The sequence below is a fragment of the Elephantulus edwardii genome, unplaced genomic scaffold (assembly GCF_000299155.1).
Source record: "Elephantulus edwardii isolate Elephantulus edwardi_28Jun2011 unplaced genomic scaffold, EleEdw1.0 scaffold00002, whole genome shotgun sequence".
Taxonomy (NCBI): Eukaryota; Metazoa; Chordata; class Mammalia; order Macroscelidea; family Macroscelididae; genus Elephantulus; species Elephantulus edwardii.
This window is the reverse complement of record NW_006399752.1, coordinates 2,723,680-2,746,146: the sequence shown is the minus strand read 5'-3', so window position 1 is coordinate 2,746,146 and position 22,467 is coordinate 2,723,680. Positions and strand designations below refer to the sequence as shown.

General features: G+C 38.7%; 1 protein-coding gene across 1 annotated transcript in view; it reads left to right on the top strand.

Annotated features, from left to right (window-relative positions):
* NCOA7 (nuclear receptor coactivator 7) overlaps positions 1-22,467 on the top strand; it is a 146,635-nt gene that overhangs the window by 69,062 nt on the left and 55,106 nt on the right. The window contains exons 8-9 of the mRNA XM_006879141.1: positions 1,965-2,998; positions 3,772-3,940. Coding sequence (XP_006879203.1) covers positions 1,965-2,998; positions 3,772-3,940 — 1,203 coding nt within the window. The remainder of the gene's footprint in view (positions 1-1,964; positions 2,999-3,771; positions 3,941-22,467) is intronic.

Genomic DNA, 22,467 nt, shown 5'->3' with positions numbered 1-22,467 from the left:
GATCAATTGACCATAGATAGATGAATTGACTTCTGGGTTCTTAATTATATTTCTTTGAGCTATGTTTCTGTCATTCTACCCGTATCATGCTGTCTTGACCACCATGGCTATAGGTAACATTTAAGATCAAAGAATGATAAGTCTCCTACCTTGTTGTTTTTGTTTTTTGGTGTTTTTTTTTTCAGGAATGCTTTGTTTATTTGGGGATCTCTTTCCATTCTAGATGAAATTGAAAATTGCTTTGTATTGGGATTATAGTGAACTTGTAGATTCCCTTTAATAGAATTGTCATTTTCATAATGCTGTGTCTTCCTATCCATGAGCATGGTATAATCTTCCATTTCTCCAGGTCTCTTTTTGTTTCTTGTAGTAATGTTTTATAATTTTCTTCGAATAGATCTTTTGGGGTTCTAGTGAGATTTATTCCCACGTATTTAATCTTGTGATTAGCTATTGTGATGGGTATTTTTTTTCTTAGCTCCATTTTTGTATCCTCTTTGTCACTGTAGAGAAATTAAGTTATTTTTATATGTTGATCTGCATTCCTGCAACTTTGCCGAATTGATTGACTATGTCCAGGAATTTTGTAGCTGAGTCTTTAGGGTTTTATAAAAATACTATCATATTACTGCATATAGAGATAATTTTACATTCTCTTTGCCAAGTTAGATACCTCTTATTTCCTCCTTTTGTCTTATTGCTATCTCTAAGACTTCCAATACAATATTGAAGAGGAGAGGTAATAGTGGGCATCCTTGCCTAGTTCCTTTTCTCTCCATTGAGAACATATGTTGGCTCTTGGTTTTATGTATATACTTTTTACTATGTTGAGGAAATTTGAAAGATGCTTTTTAAAGCATTTCTCAAAACCTAAAATTTCTTTTATTTTTTTATTTATAAAAAGCATAGGTGTTCCATGCAAGTGAGCATAAAATAGCTTTGAAGAAACAGCCTGCGCTCTACTAATTTAAGAATTGCCTGGTACAAAATAACAGGCAAAGTATAGCTTGAATATGATCTAATCTTTTTAGAATAAAAAAATATTTTTAAAACTTGAGGATTTTCTTTCTGAAAGGCAGTTTTATAACTCAGTTTTAATTCATTAATGAGGTGAGTGAAAATACAGGGTCACTCAAGATATTACTAGGCACAGTTTAAAAAAATAAACTTCTTGACAATTTATCCTACTCTTGAAAATCAGTATTTCTTTATAAGTTAACTCTAGGTAGTGAAACATTTTTTATTAATATACTTCAGCTGACAAACCAGATTTCTTTCCTGCATATTTAAAAATTGTAAAGGAAAAAAATTTTTAAAATTGTAAAGAGGTAACAGCTACACACACACACACACATCTTGTATCTACTTCAAGAATGAGAGGATATGTATTATTTAAAACATTAGGTCCAATTCTTGCTTCTCAAAATGAAAGGTCACAGACAGTAACTGACAGTATAATTAATAGTTGGTAAGTAAATAAATCGTTCAGAATTAATGTAGTTAGACTATTTTATGAAAGTGTAAGCTTTGAATATTTAAGGAATTTTAGCCACTGTTGCTAAAATATTTTCTATCCTTTATCTTTTCCTTCTGCTAAAATATTTTCTATCCTTTATCTTTTCCTTCTGGAAAATTAGAAACTTCAGTATTTCGTCTTTAAAAATACGTTGGATGACATTTTCATGTTCATACATGATTTCTGAAACCATTCACATGCTGCTAGTAGAATTTGCAACATCACAGTTCTTTATTTTGCCACTTCCTTTTGTTAACTTATGTTGCTTTTTTAAGTAAATTTATTCATTTCATTTCCTTATTCTGAAATCATTTAAGCATAAATTTAAGTTGCAGCTTATTTATGTTTTGGTTTTTAGTTGGGTTTTGTTTTGGTTTTGCCCTTCCTCCTTTTTGTTTTTGGTTTTGCTCTTAACATTCCATGTGCACCCACCATTTTTCCTCAACAGTGACCTACCTCAGGATCTTTGTCCTCTGTACAGGCCTGGAGAATGGGAAGACCTAGCTTCTGAAAAGGATATCAACCCCTTCAGTAAGTTTAAATCTCTTAATAAGGAAAAACGGCAGCAGAATGGAGAAAGAGCCATCAGTACAGATGCCAAATCAACAAGACCTTTGGAAAAGTCAGCTGATGATAGACCTGTGAAGTCCTCAGTCAGCCCTGTATCAGGAAAATTAGAGAAACTCAAGCCCTCCCTAGAGGCAACCAACAGATCTTCCACAGTGACTGGAGTCAGCAAGAAACCTCCTGACACTGCTTTTGACTCTACAGCCAAAGAAAACTCTCTGTTAGTGGAAGATGATGACTTTGTTGACTTAGAGGAACTTTCGTCTCAAACTGAGAGTGGGATGGACAAAAGAGATAATGCAAAGGAGTGCCTTGACCCAGAGGATCTAAGGAAAGCTAAGTCACAAATAATTAGTTCTGCTACAGAAAAACAGATGCAGTCAACCCTGAACTTTTCAGGAGCAGAGAATGATGCTGAACTCAAGGGGGCCTTAGATTTAGAAGCCTGTGAAAAGCAAGATATAATGCCAGAAGTGGACAAGCAATCTGGCTCCCCGGAAAACCAAGTGGAAAACACACTGAACATACACAAAGATTTAGATAAAGTTAAACTTATTGAATATTACCTTAATAAAAACAGAGAAGGGTCACTGTCCCCAGAAGACTTGCAGAAGACAGAATTAAGTGACGACAAAAGTACTGGACCCCTAGGAATAGACATTACTCTTAGCAGTTCTCTTCCCCAGGCAAATGATCTTCCAACTGAGGGAAATAAAAAGCCAGATAAAACCTGGGTGAAAGAGATCCCACCTCTTCCTCTGCAACTGGGCCCTTCTACAGAAGAAAATATCATTAAAGAGTCCCAAGACTCCTCTTTGGAATCTTCTCTGGACAACAGCTGCCAAGGTGCACAAATGGATAATAAATCTGAAATTCAGCTGTGGCTATTAAAGAGAATTCAGGTACCCATTGAAGGTATGTTGTATTCCTTTAATGTCTTTTTAATCATTGGATAATTGCCTTTCTAAAACTTCCATATGCAATAGCAATTGTAGTAAAAATGTTTTAGACCAGTCATTATTTTCTCAGTATAAAGTATCTTTGTTGATTATTGTTGGTATGTGCCCTTGAGTCAGAACCAACTTTTAACTGTCCCTCCCGTTGATTTTACGAGGCAGTCAATCACATGAGAGGAGATTTTTTTTCCCCTCTTTCTCCTTCAGAGCAGCTGGATATGTGCCCTCAGATTGACCGCACAGCTCCTTACTATTAGACTACTAGCAATTAACATGCTATATCTTATTACGGAATTTGACCTATGATAGGGTTATATTTCACAGGTAGTTTACTTTGAAAAGCAAAATCTTTCAAGTGATTTCTTCCCCTTAACTTTACAAAACTAAAGAAGTTTAAAATCTATTTTTTACAATATTTGCATTCTAAATGTTTTGCAACATGATGGTAAAGGTCATCAATACTGTTCTTTTTGCCTTTTGTTTCAATTACCTACATTTTTTTATTGTGTCAATTTGAGTACTTATTTTCAGTATGTAACTTTATACAGGGTATAGACCCAACTGAAACATCCAAAGTTTTTTCCTTTTGTGCTAAAGAAGGTCAGTAAAATTTAATCAGCCTTGTTGAGATATCATTTTGTGTTCTACCATATGCTTTGTCTTCATTTGCAAAGTTTCATGGTTACAGAAATTGTTGGCATTGAGGGTATTTTTTTTCCATATATGATTCAGATATACTTCCTTCAAAAGAAGAGAAAAGCAAGACTCCTCCCATGTTTCTGTGCATCAAGGTGGGAAAACCAATGAGAAAATCCTTTGCCACGCACACTGCCGCCATGGTCCAGCAGTATGGCAAACGAAGAAAACAACCCGAGTACTGGTTTGCCGTTCCTCGGGAGAGGTCAGTATGGGGTAAAACTCAAAATCTGTTGGTCAGTTGGTTCTAATTGGGTATTATATTTTTATTATAAAATGAATAATATTCTTCTTGAATAAGAGATTTCTGTCATGTACATTTTAGAATTACTAGAAAGATATTATTTAAATGACTTTCTATTACAGGGTGATTTGAAGGTAACAGGAGTAAGACCACCATCGCCACTCTGTGCTCCAACGCTCTTGTACCTTTCTGCCCATTTGATTTTTCATTGGAGGAAGGCTGAGATGTTCCCAGGTGCCAGTGACTGGAATCACTCTTCCATGGAGATTAAAGGAGTACTTAGGAATAGGTGCAGACTCCTCTAAGTACAGTCAAGAGGCATGAGTGTCATTTTTAAAGTGCTGATGATGATAGTGAACTCTTTGGTTCTCGATAAAGTGCTTAGGATGCTAGTGAAGATTATCTGGCCTCATGGAGAGAGCCTCCATGACTCTGCAGTGTGAGAAATGGGTCATGTTGGTGCACGTTGTGGTACGTTTGAGGAGGATTGTACTTCTAGAGATATTATATTTTAAAATTCAATTTAAAGGAGAAAACTCACATTGGTTATGTGACCATCTGAAATAGCAGGGGAAAGAAAAAGCAATAAAATATTTGCGGTTGGGTTGATGCCAACTCATGATGACCTTACATGTTGCAGAGCAGACCTTCCAAGGCTGTGATCACTCGGAAGCAGATTTCCTGGCCTTTCTTTCAAGCCATTTTGGGTGGACTGACATTACCAACCTTTTGTTTAGTAGACAAGTATCCTAGTATCTGTGCCTTCAGTATCTGTGCCTTCGGGGATGGTGGGCATAGAATCCTTCGATAATACATTAATGGAAATATTACAACTAAAATAGGAAGTTTTAGGAAAAATCAAAATGTTTTAATGTTAGAATAAAAATGTCTTTACAATGGTCTTGCAGTTAGTTTTTGAACTTGCTAGACTCATACACCTTTCCTTCCCCTAACTATCTATTGAACATCATTGTCATCTAAGTAGATATGTTGACCAATCTGTCTGCCAAGAGCAAATACCCTCAGTGAACTTCCATAATGATATAAATTCTTGATACAGCAAACTCAAATTCCAAGCAAGGGTGTATTGACTGGCTGATTATTATCAAGCATGACACATCTCTCTAAGAGAGAAGTGTCATTTTAATAGATTATAATTTAATGTGAAAAATAATGAACAGATTGAAATTGCTAATCGCTTTTCTCTATCATTAGACAAAACTATAAGTTGCTGTGGACATTGAATATCATTTGTCTTGCATTTATTTCATGTTTTTCTCTGCCTGTGCCCATGACCCCACAATGTCTCAGTGAAGCTTTAAACTTGAGAAACTGGGAGAAGAAAAAAAAAACAAAGTGTCTTTTATTACCATATAAGAATGTCTTATCAGAAGCAGCATAAATCTCTGAGAAGCTATTTTAACATGAGCCCTAAACCCAAAATTTTACAGCTGGGAATCATCTTAGAGGTTCAAGTTAGTCTCCTGGTTGATCTATGAAAAAACTGAAAATCCAAGACATTCAGCGGCATTGTTAGCCCATATAGCTTTTTATGGTCTATCTAGAAAAAGTACCAACTGTATAGAGTATTTGTGGAGAAGCATGGGCAATCTCCCATGTGATTAACCGCCTCTGAAAACCCACCAGAGGGTGAGCTATGGGTAGATTCCAAATCTACACAACAACAGCATGAAATATTTCTCCCTCTTTGGGAAAATAATGTTCATAAGAGGTTTTACTCCACATAACTGTCTACTAATAGGACTGCACCAAGAATTCTTACCAAACAGTATTGCTATTCCACACCTGCTAATTATTTCACTGTTACTCTTTAACTCAGAAAATAGTGCTTGATGTTTAAATAGTGCTTGTCTTTGACCTCTCACACAGATGGTATTCTGTGATCTCCAAAAAGTAGGTCATTTGCTGAATTTCATTGTACCATATTTTATAGTTATCTATGACTACTTAGCTAATAATTTATTGTTGATTACCTTCTAATTGAGCACAACTCATAATGACTCTATGAATAAAAGGCCTGAAACCCCTCTACAACTATCGACATTTATCAAAGTTCATAGAGTTTCTGGAGGCATATTGTTTAGGAAGTGGTTGCCACTCTTTAAATTCTCTTCTCTTGAACTAATTACTGTAAACTACAGATTTCCTTGGAGACATCGAATGTCACTTCTCGTGGGTGGTAGAAAATTTTGTTTTCACTATACCTTTTTCTGTTTCATGGCTGCCTGCCTGGTCTCTACAGGAATCCCGATTTTTGTTTTCTTTTAGTTTAGAGGGGGTCCTATTGCTAAGGTCCACTCAGACTACCTGTTGTACAGTAAGTAGTGAGAGATTTAATGCTTTGATCTAATTGTTCATATCATTATGGAAGTTCATTGAGAGTATTTGCTCTTGGCAGATATGTTAGTCAAAACATCTACTGAGATGATGACGATGATGATGATGATGATGATGATGATGATGATGGGTAGCTAGTTAGGGGAAGGAAAGACATGTGAGTCTACCAATTTCAAAAACTATGATCTTTTGTTGTGCATTCCGCCCCCTCCCCCCCCACACACACACCTTGAAACTCTGGTCATTGAATTTTAGATCTTGGAGAGAGACGTGAGGTAGTTATGTATAGCCTAATAAATGACCTATTATTGTAGACAGTTTGAAATCATAGCAGTCCTTTAGGACAAAGGAAAAGTCCCTCCAGAGGACTCCCTTGGCTGTGATCTTGCTACAAGAAGACTTCCACGTAACATCTTTCTCTGCAAGTTGGTTCAGACTACCAGCCTTTAGGTTAGTAGCCAAGGCCTTCACCACTGTGCAACCAAAAAGAACAAACTCAACCGCCATCAAGTAGAGTCCAACACATAACAATGTTCTAGCAAGTTTCTGAGGCTGTAGATCTTAATGGGAGGAGACTGGCCCATCTTTTCCCTCAAAGCAACTCATGGGTTCAAACCACCAACCTTTTGACTAGCAGCCTGACATATTATGCCATGTGCACCAGGGCTTTTTATAGACACAACTCTTGTATTTAACTTGGCATTGTCAGAAGCTCCAAGACTTACCCTAATCTGAGAAAGTTGGCAGCAGCTTCTTGTTCATGTGTGCTCTGCTACCTGGAATATGTTCACATTCACTGGGTCTGAAGTGCACGTCAGTTTTCAGCACTGCAGTTTGCAGTATGGCATGCTTCTCTTGAATCGGCTAAAGATGACAGTGGTGTGCTTGTGAGATTTGCAAAATGTCCACAAGTTGTTTTACAAACTCAGGATATACTGGATCTTCCTACTGTTACCAGTTGCTGCTGATTTAATTATGAGGAGAACAGATACTTCTCCCCTATTTTAGTTACCTAAAATAGGGCTTTCCAACATTGGCACAGCTTTCTTTGTTATAGGAGATGGTCCAGTCACTGATAAAAAGCATCCAAACATTATTTCTTGTTTCCTGTTGTAGTTAGATGTCATTGAGTTGAGTCCGACTCAACTCATAGTGACTCTGTGGACCCAGATCTGAACCCTGTCTTCTCCTGTGCCATCCTCATAGGCTCTGACACACTTAAGTGTCACTGTGTCAGTCAACCTGTTTCAGGTTCTTCCTCTCCTTTGACATCCCTTCACTTTCCAAGTATGATTTCCTTTTCCAAGGAATAACCTCTCCTAGCAACATACCCAAAATATGCGAGATGAAGTTTTATCATCTTTGACTCCAAGGAATATTCTGGCTTCACCTGCTCCAAGACATACATGTTTGGTGTTTGCTTTTTTGTGGTTTTTTTTTGGGGGGGGGGTTAGCAGTCCATGGGATATTCAATACTCTTCTCCAATGCCAGAGTTCAAAGACATCGTTCTTCTGTCATCCTTATGTCATGGTGCAGCTCTCAGATGCATAGCGAGTAACTGAAAAGACCATGCATTAACCAGGTGCATCTTAGTACTCAAACTGACATTATTGTTCCTGAATGATTTGGATCTCTCCTTGACTGCAGACTTTCCCAATGCAATACTTTTCCTAATCGCCTGACTGCTGGGACCAAGTATATTGATTGTGGATCCCAATATGATGAAGCTGATGACAATGTCAGGCTTTTCTCCATCTAACATATAATGTTTCCTAGAGGACAAATGGCTCTACACTGAGAGCCACTGATGTACTGGAAGATCTTGACCTATATGCCAAAAGTAGTGAACCACAATAGGAAATAATCTGGGAATATGACATGTTAAAACTTCATTTTACTTGATTCTTGTTGTTGTTGTTGTCAGGTCAACCCCAAGTCACAGTCTCTGCATGCAGCAGATTGAAACCTTGCCTAACCTTGCACTGTCCTCACCGTTCCCGCTGTGCCCAAGCCCAGTGAAGTCTTTGTGGGAGCCCATCTTGTGGGGGAGCTTCCTCACCTTTTGTAGCCTTCTGTCTTTCCAAACATGAAATCCTTTTCTAAGGACTGGCCTCTCCTACCAGTATACCTGACGTATTTGACATAGAGTGCTTTTTTATAGTCATAAGAGTTGTTCATTTAGATATGTTGTTGTTGTTGTTATGTGCCATTGAGTCATTTGCGACTCATAGCGACCCTATGTACAAGAGCCCTAAACGCTGTTCTATCCTGTGCCAACCTCACCGTCTCAAACGCACTCATTCCCACCACTCCACTCACAGAATCGATCCATCTCATCAAGGGTCTTCCTCTCCTGTGCTGTCCCTCCACTCTCCCAAACATGATGTCCTTCTCCAAGGACCAGTCCCTCCTTGCAACATGCCCAAAGTATGTCAGACAAAGCTTCAGAATCCTTGACTCCAGGGAACATTCTGGCTTCATCCTCTCCAGAACAAACCTGTTTGTTCTCCTAGCAGTCTATGGTATATTCAGCACTCTTCTCCAGCACCACAGCTCAAAGGCATCAATTCTCTTTCTATCATCCCTATTCACTGTCCTACTCTCTGATGCATAGCACGTAATTGTAAAGACTATAGCCTGGATCAGGTGCACCTTAGGCTCCAGCCTGATGTCATTGCACTTCAGTACTCTTGAGAGGTCCCTCACAGCTGACTTTCCCAATTCATATACTTTCTTTAATTTACTTAATTTCATTAGAATCCTTTCTACAGAGAATTTCATTTAAAATATTTTTACTTGCTTTCCAGTCAATACTTTTGCCTTCATAAATTATATATATACACACACATACATACATATGTATATTCATATATATATATGTGTGTGTTGTTGTTGATGATGATTGCCATTGAGTCAAGCATAACTCATAGTGACTCTGTGAACAAAAGACCTAATCTAATGCCTTTCCATAACTGTTGTCGTTGCTCCAAGTTCATAGAGTTTCCAGAGGCATATGGTTTAGGAAGTGGATGTCACTTCTGCTTCCTAACCTGTTTTACAACTGGAAGCTCACCAAACACTGTCCACAATGGGAAACCATTTATATTTTTATATATTTTTATATGTGTGTGTGTGTGTGTATGCACACACACATACACACACTCCTTTAGGAGCATAGAAGTTATCTGGAAGGTAACCTTAAATTGATAAAGAGCTTAAAAAATATCATCATTAATATGATGCATACTTCTTTTTGCCCAACCCTATGCCATGTGCAGGTAGCTCTCCTGGCTTGTTTTGAGGTGCTGCTGAGTTGAATAGGACTCATAGCAACCCTATGAACAATGGATGTGAAACCTGCCCTATCCTGCACCATCCTCACTGTCTCTGATACACTTGAGCTCATTTCTGCAGTCCCCATTGCTGTGTCAGTCCATCTCGATGGTGGTCTTCCTCTCTTTCGTTGATACCCTTTTTCAAGGCATAGCCTCTCTCAGCAGCATTTCTGAAGTATGAGAGATGAAGCTTTGTCATCCTTGTCTCTAAGGAGCACTCCAACTGCACCATTTCCCCCCCAAAGACACAGTGGTTAAGGAATTGCACTGCAAATGCAAAGGTACTTAGTCCAAATCCACCAGCTGCTCCACGGAAGAAAAACCAGCAAAGTCCTCCCATACAATTTACTGCCTCTGGAAACTGAAAACTCAGCTATGAGTCGATTCTGACTTCATGGTACTCAGCAGAAACAGTGCTAGATGCTGTCTGAGACATAAGAAGCCAACAATACTGTCCACTGCCCTGGAGATTTGGACTGCTCATTCCTGTGGAATAGTGAACCCTTCCTTAATCAGACAAATATAATAAGAATCCCTGTCTCCTAGGAAATATGGACCTTTGAATGAGTTGGCTTAATGTACTTGAAATTTAATTTCTTCATTTTCAAAAATAGGCCACTGTGAGAGTTAAGTAATTAGGTCATTATTTGAACAATTATTGAGTGCATACTTCCTGACAAGCATTAAGCTAGTTCTTGATAAATAAGTTTGGGTCTCGACTCCTAAGAACTTACTAAAGCTGTTGAAAGCAGAGCTCTGGTGATGTAGTTTGTAGGGAGTTGTGCTGCTAACCCAAAGGGCACACCCCTCTGATAGTTCAAGGTCAGCGGTTTCTTGGGAGAAAGACAAGCAGTCTCCTGTGTAATTTACAGCCTCGTAAACCCAGTGAGAGTTCAGCTATGAGTCGATCCCAACTCATCAGCAATGAGATGAAGATAATGTTAAAAACTGCCAGACGTTTTTCTAGATACTTAATATATAATTAAATCCCATATGTATGGATACTATTCATAAAAAGATCTACTACTTATCTTTTTCTCAATACTCAAAAGATTATGTTCTCTTTTCTATTTTTCTAGAAAGAACTACTACCAATTCCTGTTCAAATTAAAACATTTCTCTCTTTCCCAATTTTAAGACCTCTTACTCTCTGAAGTGTTTGATAATCATTAATGTCTTTTTATCCAGCCTTTAAAATGAATAAAATGGACATGGAATGAAATAGGAAGGATTTTGTTGAATTTGCCAAGTCATGCATAAATGTTTAATCTAAGCTGAATTAATTGGCTAGTGTGATTTGTATAATAAGTAAGCTAGAAAGGAGAGGAGTTGGGCCAAATGATGAGAGAAAAATGTGCCCATGTATATTTGAAGTGGTCTTTTTAAACCTGAAAATAATTATGTTAGATAATTTTAGTAACATTTGAAAATACAGATAAGCAAAAACAGAAAGGTAATCTTGTAATTCTGTCACCAGGAACTAGCCACTGAAGATTTTTCATTTTATTCTAGATATTATTTTGTGCATAAATATGTAACATTTGTACAAATATAGTAGTTTTCAATCTGTGTATTTTCCATGTCACATTCTAACCACATTATTGTATCATTCATTATGTTAGCTTAAACTTTTGGTAGTTATGAACAATGTTGCGATTGAGGTTAAGTGCCATCAAGTCAAGTAAAACTGTAACAGATCTAAACCCTGTCCTATCCTGTGCCATTCTCATCATCTCTGACACACGTGAGCTTATTGCTGCACTCACTGTGTCAATCCAGCTTATTGTGGGTCATCTCCTTTCCTCATCCCCCACCTTTCCAAGGAATAGACCTCTCCTAGCAACATACTCAAAGTGTATAAGACCAAACTTCTCTATCCTTGCCTCTAAGGAACACCCTGGCTGCCCTATCTCTGAGACATATATGTTTGTTCTTTTGGCAGTCCTCAAAGACATCACTTTTTCTTCTGTCATATATATTCATTATCCAGCTCAAAGATACATAGCAGGTGATTGGAAAGATCATGACTTGAATTCATTGCACCTTAGTCTTTAAACTGCCATAATTGCTCTTTAGAACTTTGACAAGGTTCCTGACTGCAGACTTAGCCAATGCAATATGTCTCCTGATCTCCTGACTGCTGGTAGGTACCAAGGATGCTGGTTGTAGATCCAAGTAAGATGGAAATAATTGACAATGTCAGTCTTTTCTCTATCATGTTGTTGCTGATTGGTGAGGACTTTTGATTTCTTGATGTTGAGATTAATCCATATAGAAGGTAGTCCTTCATCTTTTGCAGCACGCATCTCTAGTCTTCTATGCTTTCAACAAACGAAGTTGTATCATTTGCAGAACACAGGTCATTAATGAGTCTTCCTCCTCCAACCACAGGAAGACCTGTAATTAAAGGAGCCACCTGTAGGTGGAGCTCTTAGGTGCCCAAGCTGCAGTACAGAGCCTTGGGCAAGACTGGAGATAGTTGTCCTGCACTGTAATATTTGTATGCATGATTGTTTCTAAGGTTTGCTGTTAGAGGTACAGCATCCACATCATTTGTTGAATTCAAATGTTTTTGCATATTTATACTTGTTTTACAGGTTAGATGTGTGTGTGTGTGTGTGTGTGTGTGTGTGTGTGTGCTTGTTTGTTTAGTGTTCTCATCAGTACAGCACTTTTCTGTCCATTGTTGTACTGAGGTATCTTGTGGGTCACTGTGACAATAGAAGCTATGCCACTGGTGTGTCAAACACCAGCAGCGTCACCCATGGTGAACAGGTTTCAGCAGAGTTCCCAGATAAAGGCAGACTAGAAAGCAGGACTGGCCATTCATTTTGAAACCCTGTGAACAAAAGGAACACAGGTAATTGTGGTATTGGAGTTAGAGCCCAACTGGAAGTCACTCAGAAATGAGAAGATAGTGCAGACATCCGCTAATAATTAGAACATGAAATGTACTAAGTATGAATATATGTATACTGGTAGTTGTAAAAAATGAAATGGAATGCATAAATAGAGAACTTCTATGTTATTAGTGACCTCAGATGGACAGAGATTGGCCACTTTTGAATCAGTCAGTCATAAGTCATATGACCTACTATTCTGGCATGAAGAATAGTGTTGCATTCATAGTAAAAAAGATCATTGCAAGATCTCAAGAAGTACAATGGTGTGAGTGATAGAATTCTATCCATACGCATACAAGGAATATCTGCTAAAACAATTATCATAAGCAATGCTTAAGTCAGTAGCATAGCAGAATTCTTAGTTGCTTTTAATAAGTCAAAGGATATGTGTGAAGTTTTTCGTCTCTGTTACACTTGAAAGAAGGCACTCCCTCTTCTCCTTAGCAAGTTGTGCTGCTAATGCCAAGGTCATGCTTCTCAGGCGGCTCACATACACCAGTGGCTCTGCCAGGAGAAAGGTGGTCATTCTCCTGCTGGGAGATACTCAGCCTCAAAGATCCACTGAGGCTCAGCTATGAGTCCAACTCAGTGGCACAAAGAGACACGCATGAAAGGGTGCTGCTTACAAGAGTTTCTTTGTCTCCACATGCTGGAAAAATCTATTAGGCATTTTTGCCATTTTGGTAGATGAAAAAATGAAAGGAAAATGTGACTTCAAAATAATAATTTGTCTTAAAATGGAAAGGCTGGTAGTAGCCTGAGGTGTTTCATTCTATGTAACTCCTTTAATAAAAGGAAGTATATTTTTCGTTTAAATCCACATATGTACATTTATATAATTATTAATGTATGTTCTAAAATGTCATGTTTCTCATGTGTTTGTGATCATTGTGATGGGCCGTTGAGTCAACTATGCCTCACGGCAACCTTCTCAACAATGGCAGTGAACCTTGCCTTAGCCTGAGCCAGCTTCACCATCTCCGACACACCTGACTCCATTGCCACAGGTGCTGTGTCAGTCCATCTCTTCCTCTTGAATTGACCTTTCATCCTTTTTAGCATAATGCCTTTCTCCATTTTTGGCTTCTAAAAAAATAAGTAAAACTGTGGATTTATATAAAATAGACAGTCATGTAGATATAGATTATTTTAGAAAGCATGATATGTCTAATAAAATTTCTCAACCACTTTATAAACTTTGAGACTGTTTTGTACATTCAGAATAAAAAGTCATAATATTCCCATAAACACAGAGCTATCCAGCTTGCTTTCTTTTTCACAGGTGTTTTCCATGTTGTGTGCCTATTACTCTGTTTCCTGTTGCTACTGTACTTCCTTCAGTCTCTCTGTGGTTGTTAGCCCCAGGACTACAATAAATTTGTCCAAGGCTCCATTTTATAAAGAGAACTTTTTTAAAAAAAGTGTCTATCTCCAAAGGAATTCAGTGGCTTAAGAATTAGTCCCACAGGCACATAATACGTGTTTCACATTAAATATGTTCTTTGGTCAGGTCTTATGTCCAGAGTGGAGCTCTTGCTCATGGTTGCTTTTCTTCTTTAATTTCTTACTCAAATTCTAGGTTTCTACTATTTTTCCTTGCACTAGTATAGTAGAATATGATATGTTTTTATCTTATCTCTAATCACATTTTATGCTGAAGAGCATGATGTCAGTCTAAAGACTAAGGTGCATCTGATCCAGGCCATGATCTTTGCAGTTACTTGCTATATATCAGAGCAGTGGAGAAGAGTCTTGAAAATACCACTGACTGCCAAGAGAACAAACAGGTCTGTCCTGGAGAAGGTGAAACCAAGTTGCTTCTTGGAGGCAAGGATTTTGAAGCTTAGTCACACATACTTTGGGCATGTTGCCAGGAGGGACAAGTCCTTAGAGAAAGGACATCATGCTTGGAAGGGTGGAGGGTCAGCCCAGGAGAAGACGATCTTGGTTGAGATAGATTGACACAGTAACTAGGGTGATGAGGGTAGATGACTTGGAGGCATAGGATAGGGCAGGATTCAGAGCTGTTGTTCATAGGGTCACTGAGTTACAGACTTCTCAATGGCACATAACAACAGCAAGTGGCAAGTAGTTGTACTACCAACCCAAAGGCATTCTACCAGCTCTTCTGCAGGAGAAAGATAGACAATCTCCTCCTGTGCAGTTAACTGCTTCTGGAAACCAACTGGAGAGTTGGTTCTGACTCAAGGACACACAACAATCACATATATGTTTAGTACAGGAGAGAGTTGGGCAATTTCCTTGTGCAGTTTACAGTCTATGAATAACCGCTGGAGGGTCAGCTATGAGTTAGTTCTGCTTTGATAGCAATGAATTGAGTTGTTGAGTTGATATATACCAACCCGTACCTGTGTTTTGGAGTTTTTTATGGATAAGTGGATTAAACACTGGGCTGGTAACTGAAAGGTTGGTTGTTCAACTCTAAAGGAAGAAAGAGGAGTCAGGCTGCCCATGTAGAGATTTATCACCTCAGAAATTCCACGAGACAGCTGTTTAGAATACTCTGAATGGTTTTTCAGGATACTTGGAAGACTGTTTATGTTGTGGATTAGGACTTCTAGCATTCTTCCAAGCTTTTCTTTAATGAAGCTTATTGTCCTTGGTTTTAGTCCTAGGTCCAAGATCCACCTTGACTTGGTTTTTGTATATGGAGTGAGGTGTGGATCTTGCTTGAGTCTTTTGCAGATGCTTTTCCAATTTTGTCAACACCATTTGTTAAAAAGGCTGTCATTTCCCACTTAACTGATTTCATCTCCTTGTTAAAAATCAGTTGACCATAGATAGATGGGCTGATTTCCAGGTTCTCAATTCTATTCCATGGATCTATGGTCTGTCATTGTACGAGTACCATGCTGTCTTAACCACCATGGCAGTGTAGTAGGATTTGAAATTAGGGAGTGAGATGCCTCCTACCTTTCTTCTGCTTTTAAGGACCTCTCTAAAGTACTCAGGAGCAACGGGGTGTCTCTGGAGACTAAGGTGCGCCTGATACAGGCCATGGTCTTTGCAGTCGCTTGTTATGCATCAGAGAGTTGGACAATGACTAGGGAGGACAGAAGGAGAGTGGATGCTTTTGAGCTGTGGTGCTGGAGAAGAGTACTGAATGTACCATGGACTGCCAGGAAAACAAATAGATTCATCTCGGAGAGGATTAAACCAAGCTACTCCTTGGAGGCAAGGATTCTGGGGCTTCGTCTGACATCCTTTGTACATGTTGTCAGGAAGGACGGGTCCTTGGAGAGGGACATCATGCTTGGGAGGGTGGAGGGACAGCGCAGGAGGGGAAGACCCTCTATGAGATGGATTGATTCGGTGACTGGGGTAATCAGGATGGGTGTGTCAGAGACAGTGCGGTTGGCGCAGGATAGAGCAGGGTTTAGGGCTGTTGTGCATAGGGTCGCTATGAGTCGCAAATGACTCGACGGCACATAACAACAACAACATTGCTTATTTGGGGCTTCTTTCCATTCCAAATGAAATTGGAGATTGCCTTTTCCATCTTGTTGAAGAATGGGATTGGTATTTGTATTGGGATTGCATTGAATGTGTAAATTGCCTTTGGTAGTATTGCCATTCACAATATTGAATCTTCCTATCTATGAACAAGAGATATTCTTTCACTTCTCCAGGTCTCTCTTTGTTTCTTGTAGTAATGTTTTGTAATTTTCTTTTAATAGATCCCTTGTGCTTCTGGTTAGATTTACTACTAAGTATTTAATCTTGTGATTCGCTATAGTGAAGGATATTCTTTTTCTTAGCTCTGGCTCTGTATTCTCTTTGTCACTGTAGAGAAATCCAACTGATTTTTGTATGTTGATCTTGTATCCTGCTATTTTGCTGAATTGGTCAACTATGTCCAATAGTTTTCCTGCTGAGTCTTTAGGGTTTTCTAGGTATACTATCATATTATCTGCATAGAGAGATAATTTTACCTCCTCTTTGCCAATTTGGATAACTTTTATTCCCTTCTCTTATTACTATCACTAAGACTTCCAATACAGTATTGAATAAGAGAGGTGATAGTGGGCATCTTTGCCTAGTTCCTGTTCTTAAAGGGAATGTTTTTAACCTCTCTCCATTGAGAACAATGTTAGCTCACAGGTTTGCATAAATACTTTTTACTAGGTTGAAAAAGTCCCCTCTAATCCTATTTTGCTGAGTGTTTTATCAGGAAAGGGTGATGAATGGGACCTTTTAAGAATCAAATCTCTATGCACATCCAAAAACTTCTCCAACAGGGTAAAAAGGGAAGCCACAGACTGGGAAAAAGTGTTTGGTAATGATATATCAGATAAGGGACTTATCTCCTGAATTTATAAAATACTTGAGCACCACAACAAGATAAAGGTAAATAATCCAATAGAAAAATGGGCACAGGATATGAACAGACACTTCACCAAAGAAGACATTCAGATGGCTAACAAGCACATGAAGAAATGTTCAAAATCTCTATCTCTAAGAGAGATGCAAATCAAAACAACTATGAGATATCACCTCACCCCAGTCAGAATAGCAAAATTTAACAGAACAGCAAGCAACAAATGCTGGCGAGTTTGTGGAGAAACTAGAACCTTTATTCACTGTTGGTGGGAGTGTAAAATGGTGCAACCACTGTGAAAGGCAGTATGACGCTTTCTCAAAAAGTTGCAAATAGAGATACCATTTGACCCAGCAGTTCCACTACTGGGAATATACCCCAAAGAGACCATAACTGCCACCAGATATATGCACACTCATGTTTATCGTGGCTTTTTTCACAATAGCAAGGAGTTGGAAACAACCTAAGTGCCCATCAATAAATGAATGGACAGAAAATCTGTGGTATAGTCACACAATAGAATACTATGCTGCATTGAAAAACAAGGAACTCATGCAGTGTTGTTCAAAATGGGTGACCCTGGAGGACATTATGCTGAGTAAAGTATTTCAGTCACAAAAGGACAAACACTGCATTGTCCCACTGTTGCAAAACAGGACTAACCTCAGGGTTGGGGGAGACTGAGAAAGATAGATTCAATAAAGTATACTGCATTGAAACAGATGAGGGAGAAAACTATTTAAAAGGGATATGTGATTAGGTATTATTGTTATGACAAAAGTCCAGAGTGAAGGCTGCCTAGTGGACTGGACCTGGCAGGGGAGGGATTGTAAAACAATGAAAGAATTTTTCTTTTACTTTTCCAAGAGAGGAGTATACTGGGAGAGGGGGTGGCTGGGAGGGGAGAAAAGTGCAACAATGAATGAATGGAAATCCAAAGTCTCTGTAAATTTTCATTGAAATTAATAATAAATTTTTAAAAAAGAATACTATCAATGGGAACCAAGTCAACAACAACAGCAAGTTTGGTTTCAGTATGATGGTGGGTTTTGTATATTGATTTAAAATTCCTTTTTTTCCTTCTAAATATTTTATTTGTAAACCATGAGGTTTGTTTAACTTAAAGAATCTACCGGATTAAGGTTGAGCATAGTTTTTGAGAAGGCATATCCGTTAGCTTTTAAGATATTTTGGGGGCAAAGCTACTTCATTTCAATGATTAATGTAGCACAGTGCCATTCATAGTCTGTTCCCAGCTTGTAAATTTTTAAAATTATTTCATTTACTAAACTAGAACTCAGGCTTTCTTCCCTTTTTTGGTTATCTGATAGTAGCAATCATATATAGAGAGATCGTATATGTAACCTTTAGCCACCAAAGCGATACTGTATTGTTGGTGGGTATGATGATTGTTTGATGATCTCTCTGTAGAGGGAGACATTTTTATTTCCAGGAAACAGTTCATGTGCTCGTAAAGATGGGAAGTCTTGGGCCCATGACCCAGACCTCAGGAGAGCAGTATATAGCGTGGCTCAAGGGTCTAACATTTGCAAACAGGGCCACATACTGCTTTCTTTGGAAACTACTCAACAGTTGACAAGTATGGCAGCCCTATATGTTTTAAGTCTGGAGATAACAAGCCAGATATAGAATCAGGAAAAAACTCAATAGCTTTGCCAGAGTCCGGGCATGGATTATTGCGGGCCACACCGTTGAGCAAACATCCTCTATGTTAGAGCAGGCTGATCAAATCATTACACAACTGTCTTTAATGCAACGTCATTAACATCATATTGCTGTGTGCCATGAAGTCAGAACCAAGTCATTGCTGACCCTCCAGGAAGTTCTCAGGGGAAGTAAATCATGCAGGAGGAGATTGCACACCCTGCTTCTGTGGAGCAGCTGGCGGATTCAAACCTCATGCCTTCAGAGTTGCAGCTCAGCTTCATACCGGTAGACCACTGTACATAGAATAATGACACTATACTGAGATTCCTAGCCATATTGACACAACAGAGTATTAACTATCACCAAAGTAAATGGTGTCACCACCCATTCAGTCACCAAAGATAAAATATGGGCGTCATCCTAGTCATAGTCCATTTCCCATCTCATATTGATCAGTCACCATATCTAGTTTATTTATTATTTCTCCATCTTTGCTTTGGTCCTGGTCCTTCTTTAGCTAACAGAGCATATTTTAGTTTTTGCTGTTGTTGTGTACCATCAAGTCTAAACCAACTCCTACCTGGCCCTCCAGTTGGACTTTAGCTTTAAGATATTTAAATAAGATATGTCAGCATTCCTGGAATCTCTACCTACCTTCTCCACATCCATTTCTCCTGGAAGCAGGAGTGGCATCCACTTCCTAAATAACATGCCTCTGGAAACTATATGAACTTTTAAAAACGATAATTCATATAGAAAGGCTTCACACATTTTGTTCATAGCGTTATTATAAGTCATGCTCAACTCAAAGACAGTTAACAGCATATCTATCTATATCTTTCTCTATCTCCACCTAGCTAGCTAATTAACTCATATAGCACCTCTTACAGACATTTTCTGGCTGATATAAATGCTCTACTGCATTCCACTGTGTTCTGCAGATGACGCAAACCTTGCTTGCTTAAAGTGAGGAGGACTTGAAGCAGTTGGTGCAGGAGATCAAGGGATGCAGCCTTCTGTATGGATTGAATCTCAGTGTCACAAAAATAAGGATTCTCACCACTGACCGATGGGCAGCATCATGATGAAGGGAGAGGAGATTGAAACTGTCAACAGCTTTATCTTGCTTGGATTAATAATTAACACAATTAACTAGCAGTCAGGAAATTAGGAGATGCATTGCATTAGGAAAGTCTACAATTGTGGACCTATCCAAATTATTGAGGAGTAATGATGTCAGTTTGAAGACCAAGGTGTGTATGATTCAGGCCACAGTCTTCCCACTTACTTGCTATGCCTCTGAGAGCTGGAGAATGAATAACAGAAAAATGATTGGTGCCTTTGAACTGTGGTGTTGGAGAAAAGCCCTGTACATCCCATGGATATCCAAGAAAACAAACAGACATGTCTTGGAGAGGAAGGCCTGTAGTGCTCTTTGGAGGTAAAAATGATAAGGCTTTGCCTCATATACTTCAGGCATGTTGCTAGAAGGTGCTATTCCTTGGAGGAGAACATGATGCTGGGAAGGGTGGAGGGCCAGCGAATGAGAGGAAAACCCTCAACCAAATGGATTGACATGGCGATTGCTGCAATGGGATCATATGTGTCAGGAAATATGAGGATGGAACAGGGTTCAGATCTTTTGTTCTTAGAGTTGTTATGAGTTCTCGACGGCTCCTAACAACAGCTGCATTCCACTATTGTTGAAGCACTTACCATACTGTTCCACAGATGTGGTTTACCTATTACTTTTTTTTTTTTTTTGGCTGCACTTGAAGCTTTCTGAGTGCAGGAATGAAGTCTTATGACTTTGTGTATTAGAAATAGCATAGGCTTTAGTATAAAAGAGTATCCTATGTAAACTGGATGAATGCATGAATAAATGGGTGTAATAGGTAAAATTTATCTTAAGCAACTTATTTCTTAGAAGTGAAATAAAAAAAAAGAAGTGAAATAATTTACTGTACAATTCTGTATATACAAATTAGATTTAAAAAACCTCATAATTTTGTTACGCGGACTACATTTGTTGTTATGTGCCATCAAGTACCCTTCAACTCATAGTGACCCTATGCATAATAGCTCTGAACCTTGCCCTTTCCTCATCCCATCTCACTGTCTCCAAAACACCTGCCCCTATTACCCTAGTTACAGTGTCACTTCTTCTCATGAAGGGTCTTTCTGTCCTGTGTTACTACTATACCCTTCTAAACATGATGTCCTTCTCCAAGGACTGGTCCATCTTGGCAACATGCCAGAAGTATGTGAGATGGACATTGAAAATCCTTGCCTCCAAGAAGCAATTTTGTTTCACCCTCTTTAAGACAGACCTGTTTGTTGTCTTTGCAGTTCACAGTATGTTCAAGACTCTTCTCTATCACCACAATTCAAAGTCATTGATTCTTCTGTCATCCTTATTCATTGTTCATCCCTCTCATGCATAGAAAGTAATTGCAAAGACCATGGTTGGGTTAGATGCACCTTAGTCTCTAGACTGGCATTGTTGCTCTTCAGCATTCTGGAGAGGTCCGTGACAGCAGTTTTTCCTAATGCTATTGGTCTTTTGATTTCCTGACTGCTGGTGCCAAGAGTGTTGATTGTGGAACTCAACAAGCTGTAATTGTTAACAACCTCAGTCTCCATCTGTCATGGTGCTGCCAGTTGGCCCAGTGGTGAGAATCTTTGTCTTCCTGATGTTGAGCTTCAATCCATATTGAAGACTACAGTCCTTGACCTTCTGCAGCCAAATGCTTCAAGTCCTTCTCCGTTTTGGCAATCAAGGTTGTGTCATCTGCCTAATGTATCATGATGCCACATCCTTCCTCATAAAGTCTAGCCTCTTGGATGGTCTGTTCTGCATATAGATTGAAAAAGTATGGAGAAAGGATTCTTCCCCTGATTCACTCCTTTCATGATTTTGAACCATGCATTTTTACTTACTCTCTTCTGAGGACTGCTTCCTGGTCCAAATATAGGTTTCACATAAGCACTATGTTCTGGGATTCCCATTCTCCTCAAAGTCAGCCACAGTTTGTTGTGATCCACACAGTCAAATGCTTTTGCATAGTCAATAAAACACAGGTAGACATTCCTCTGGTACTTTCTGCTTTCAGCCAAGATCCATCTGATATTTGCTGTTATATTCCTAGTGCATTCCTAGCAGTTCGGTCAATGACCTGTTCATTTTGGATGACCTTCAGGATGATTTTGCTTACAAGTGATATTATTCAATAATTTCTGCACTCTTGTTGGTTCACTTTTTTTTTGGAATGGGGATAAAATTTTTATTTTACACTGGTTTACTTACAAAGTTCATATACATTTTTTCACACCAGATCTTTCCCATGTCTTTTACCCACTCCTCCCTGTACCCATCAAATTGTGCCACTCTATGATTAACACCTCCACCCCTGCCCATCCTCACCCCTTTGTTCCCCCCTCCTCCCTTGGATCCTCATATTCATTCTACAATAATGGTCTTATATAGTATTTGACTTTATGAGACTGAATTCTCAGCATAATGTTCTCCAGCTCCTCGAAACTTAGGTAGTAATTTATAAAAACATTGCTCCTACGTGCTACATAATATACCATCGTGTGAATGTACCATAATTTCTCAATTCATTTGCTTATTGTTGGATATTTGGGCTGTTTCCATGTTCTGGTGATGGCATCATTATTGTATCTTGATCATATGTTGTTGCATGGCAGTCTTCTGTGTCAACTAATTCTTTTTGGTACGATTACTATTTTAATTAATGTAGCCACCTTTCAGCCTTTTTTTTGGCTAGTAGAATAATGCAATAATATTATGGTAGATTATTCTTAGTCAAGGGTTTAAGGCAGGAGGGGCTTTAAGTCCCAAAGGGAAAGGGGAGAGAAGG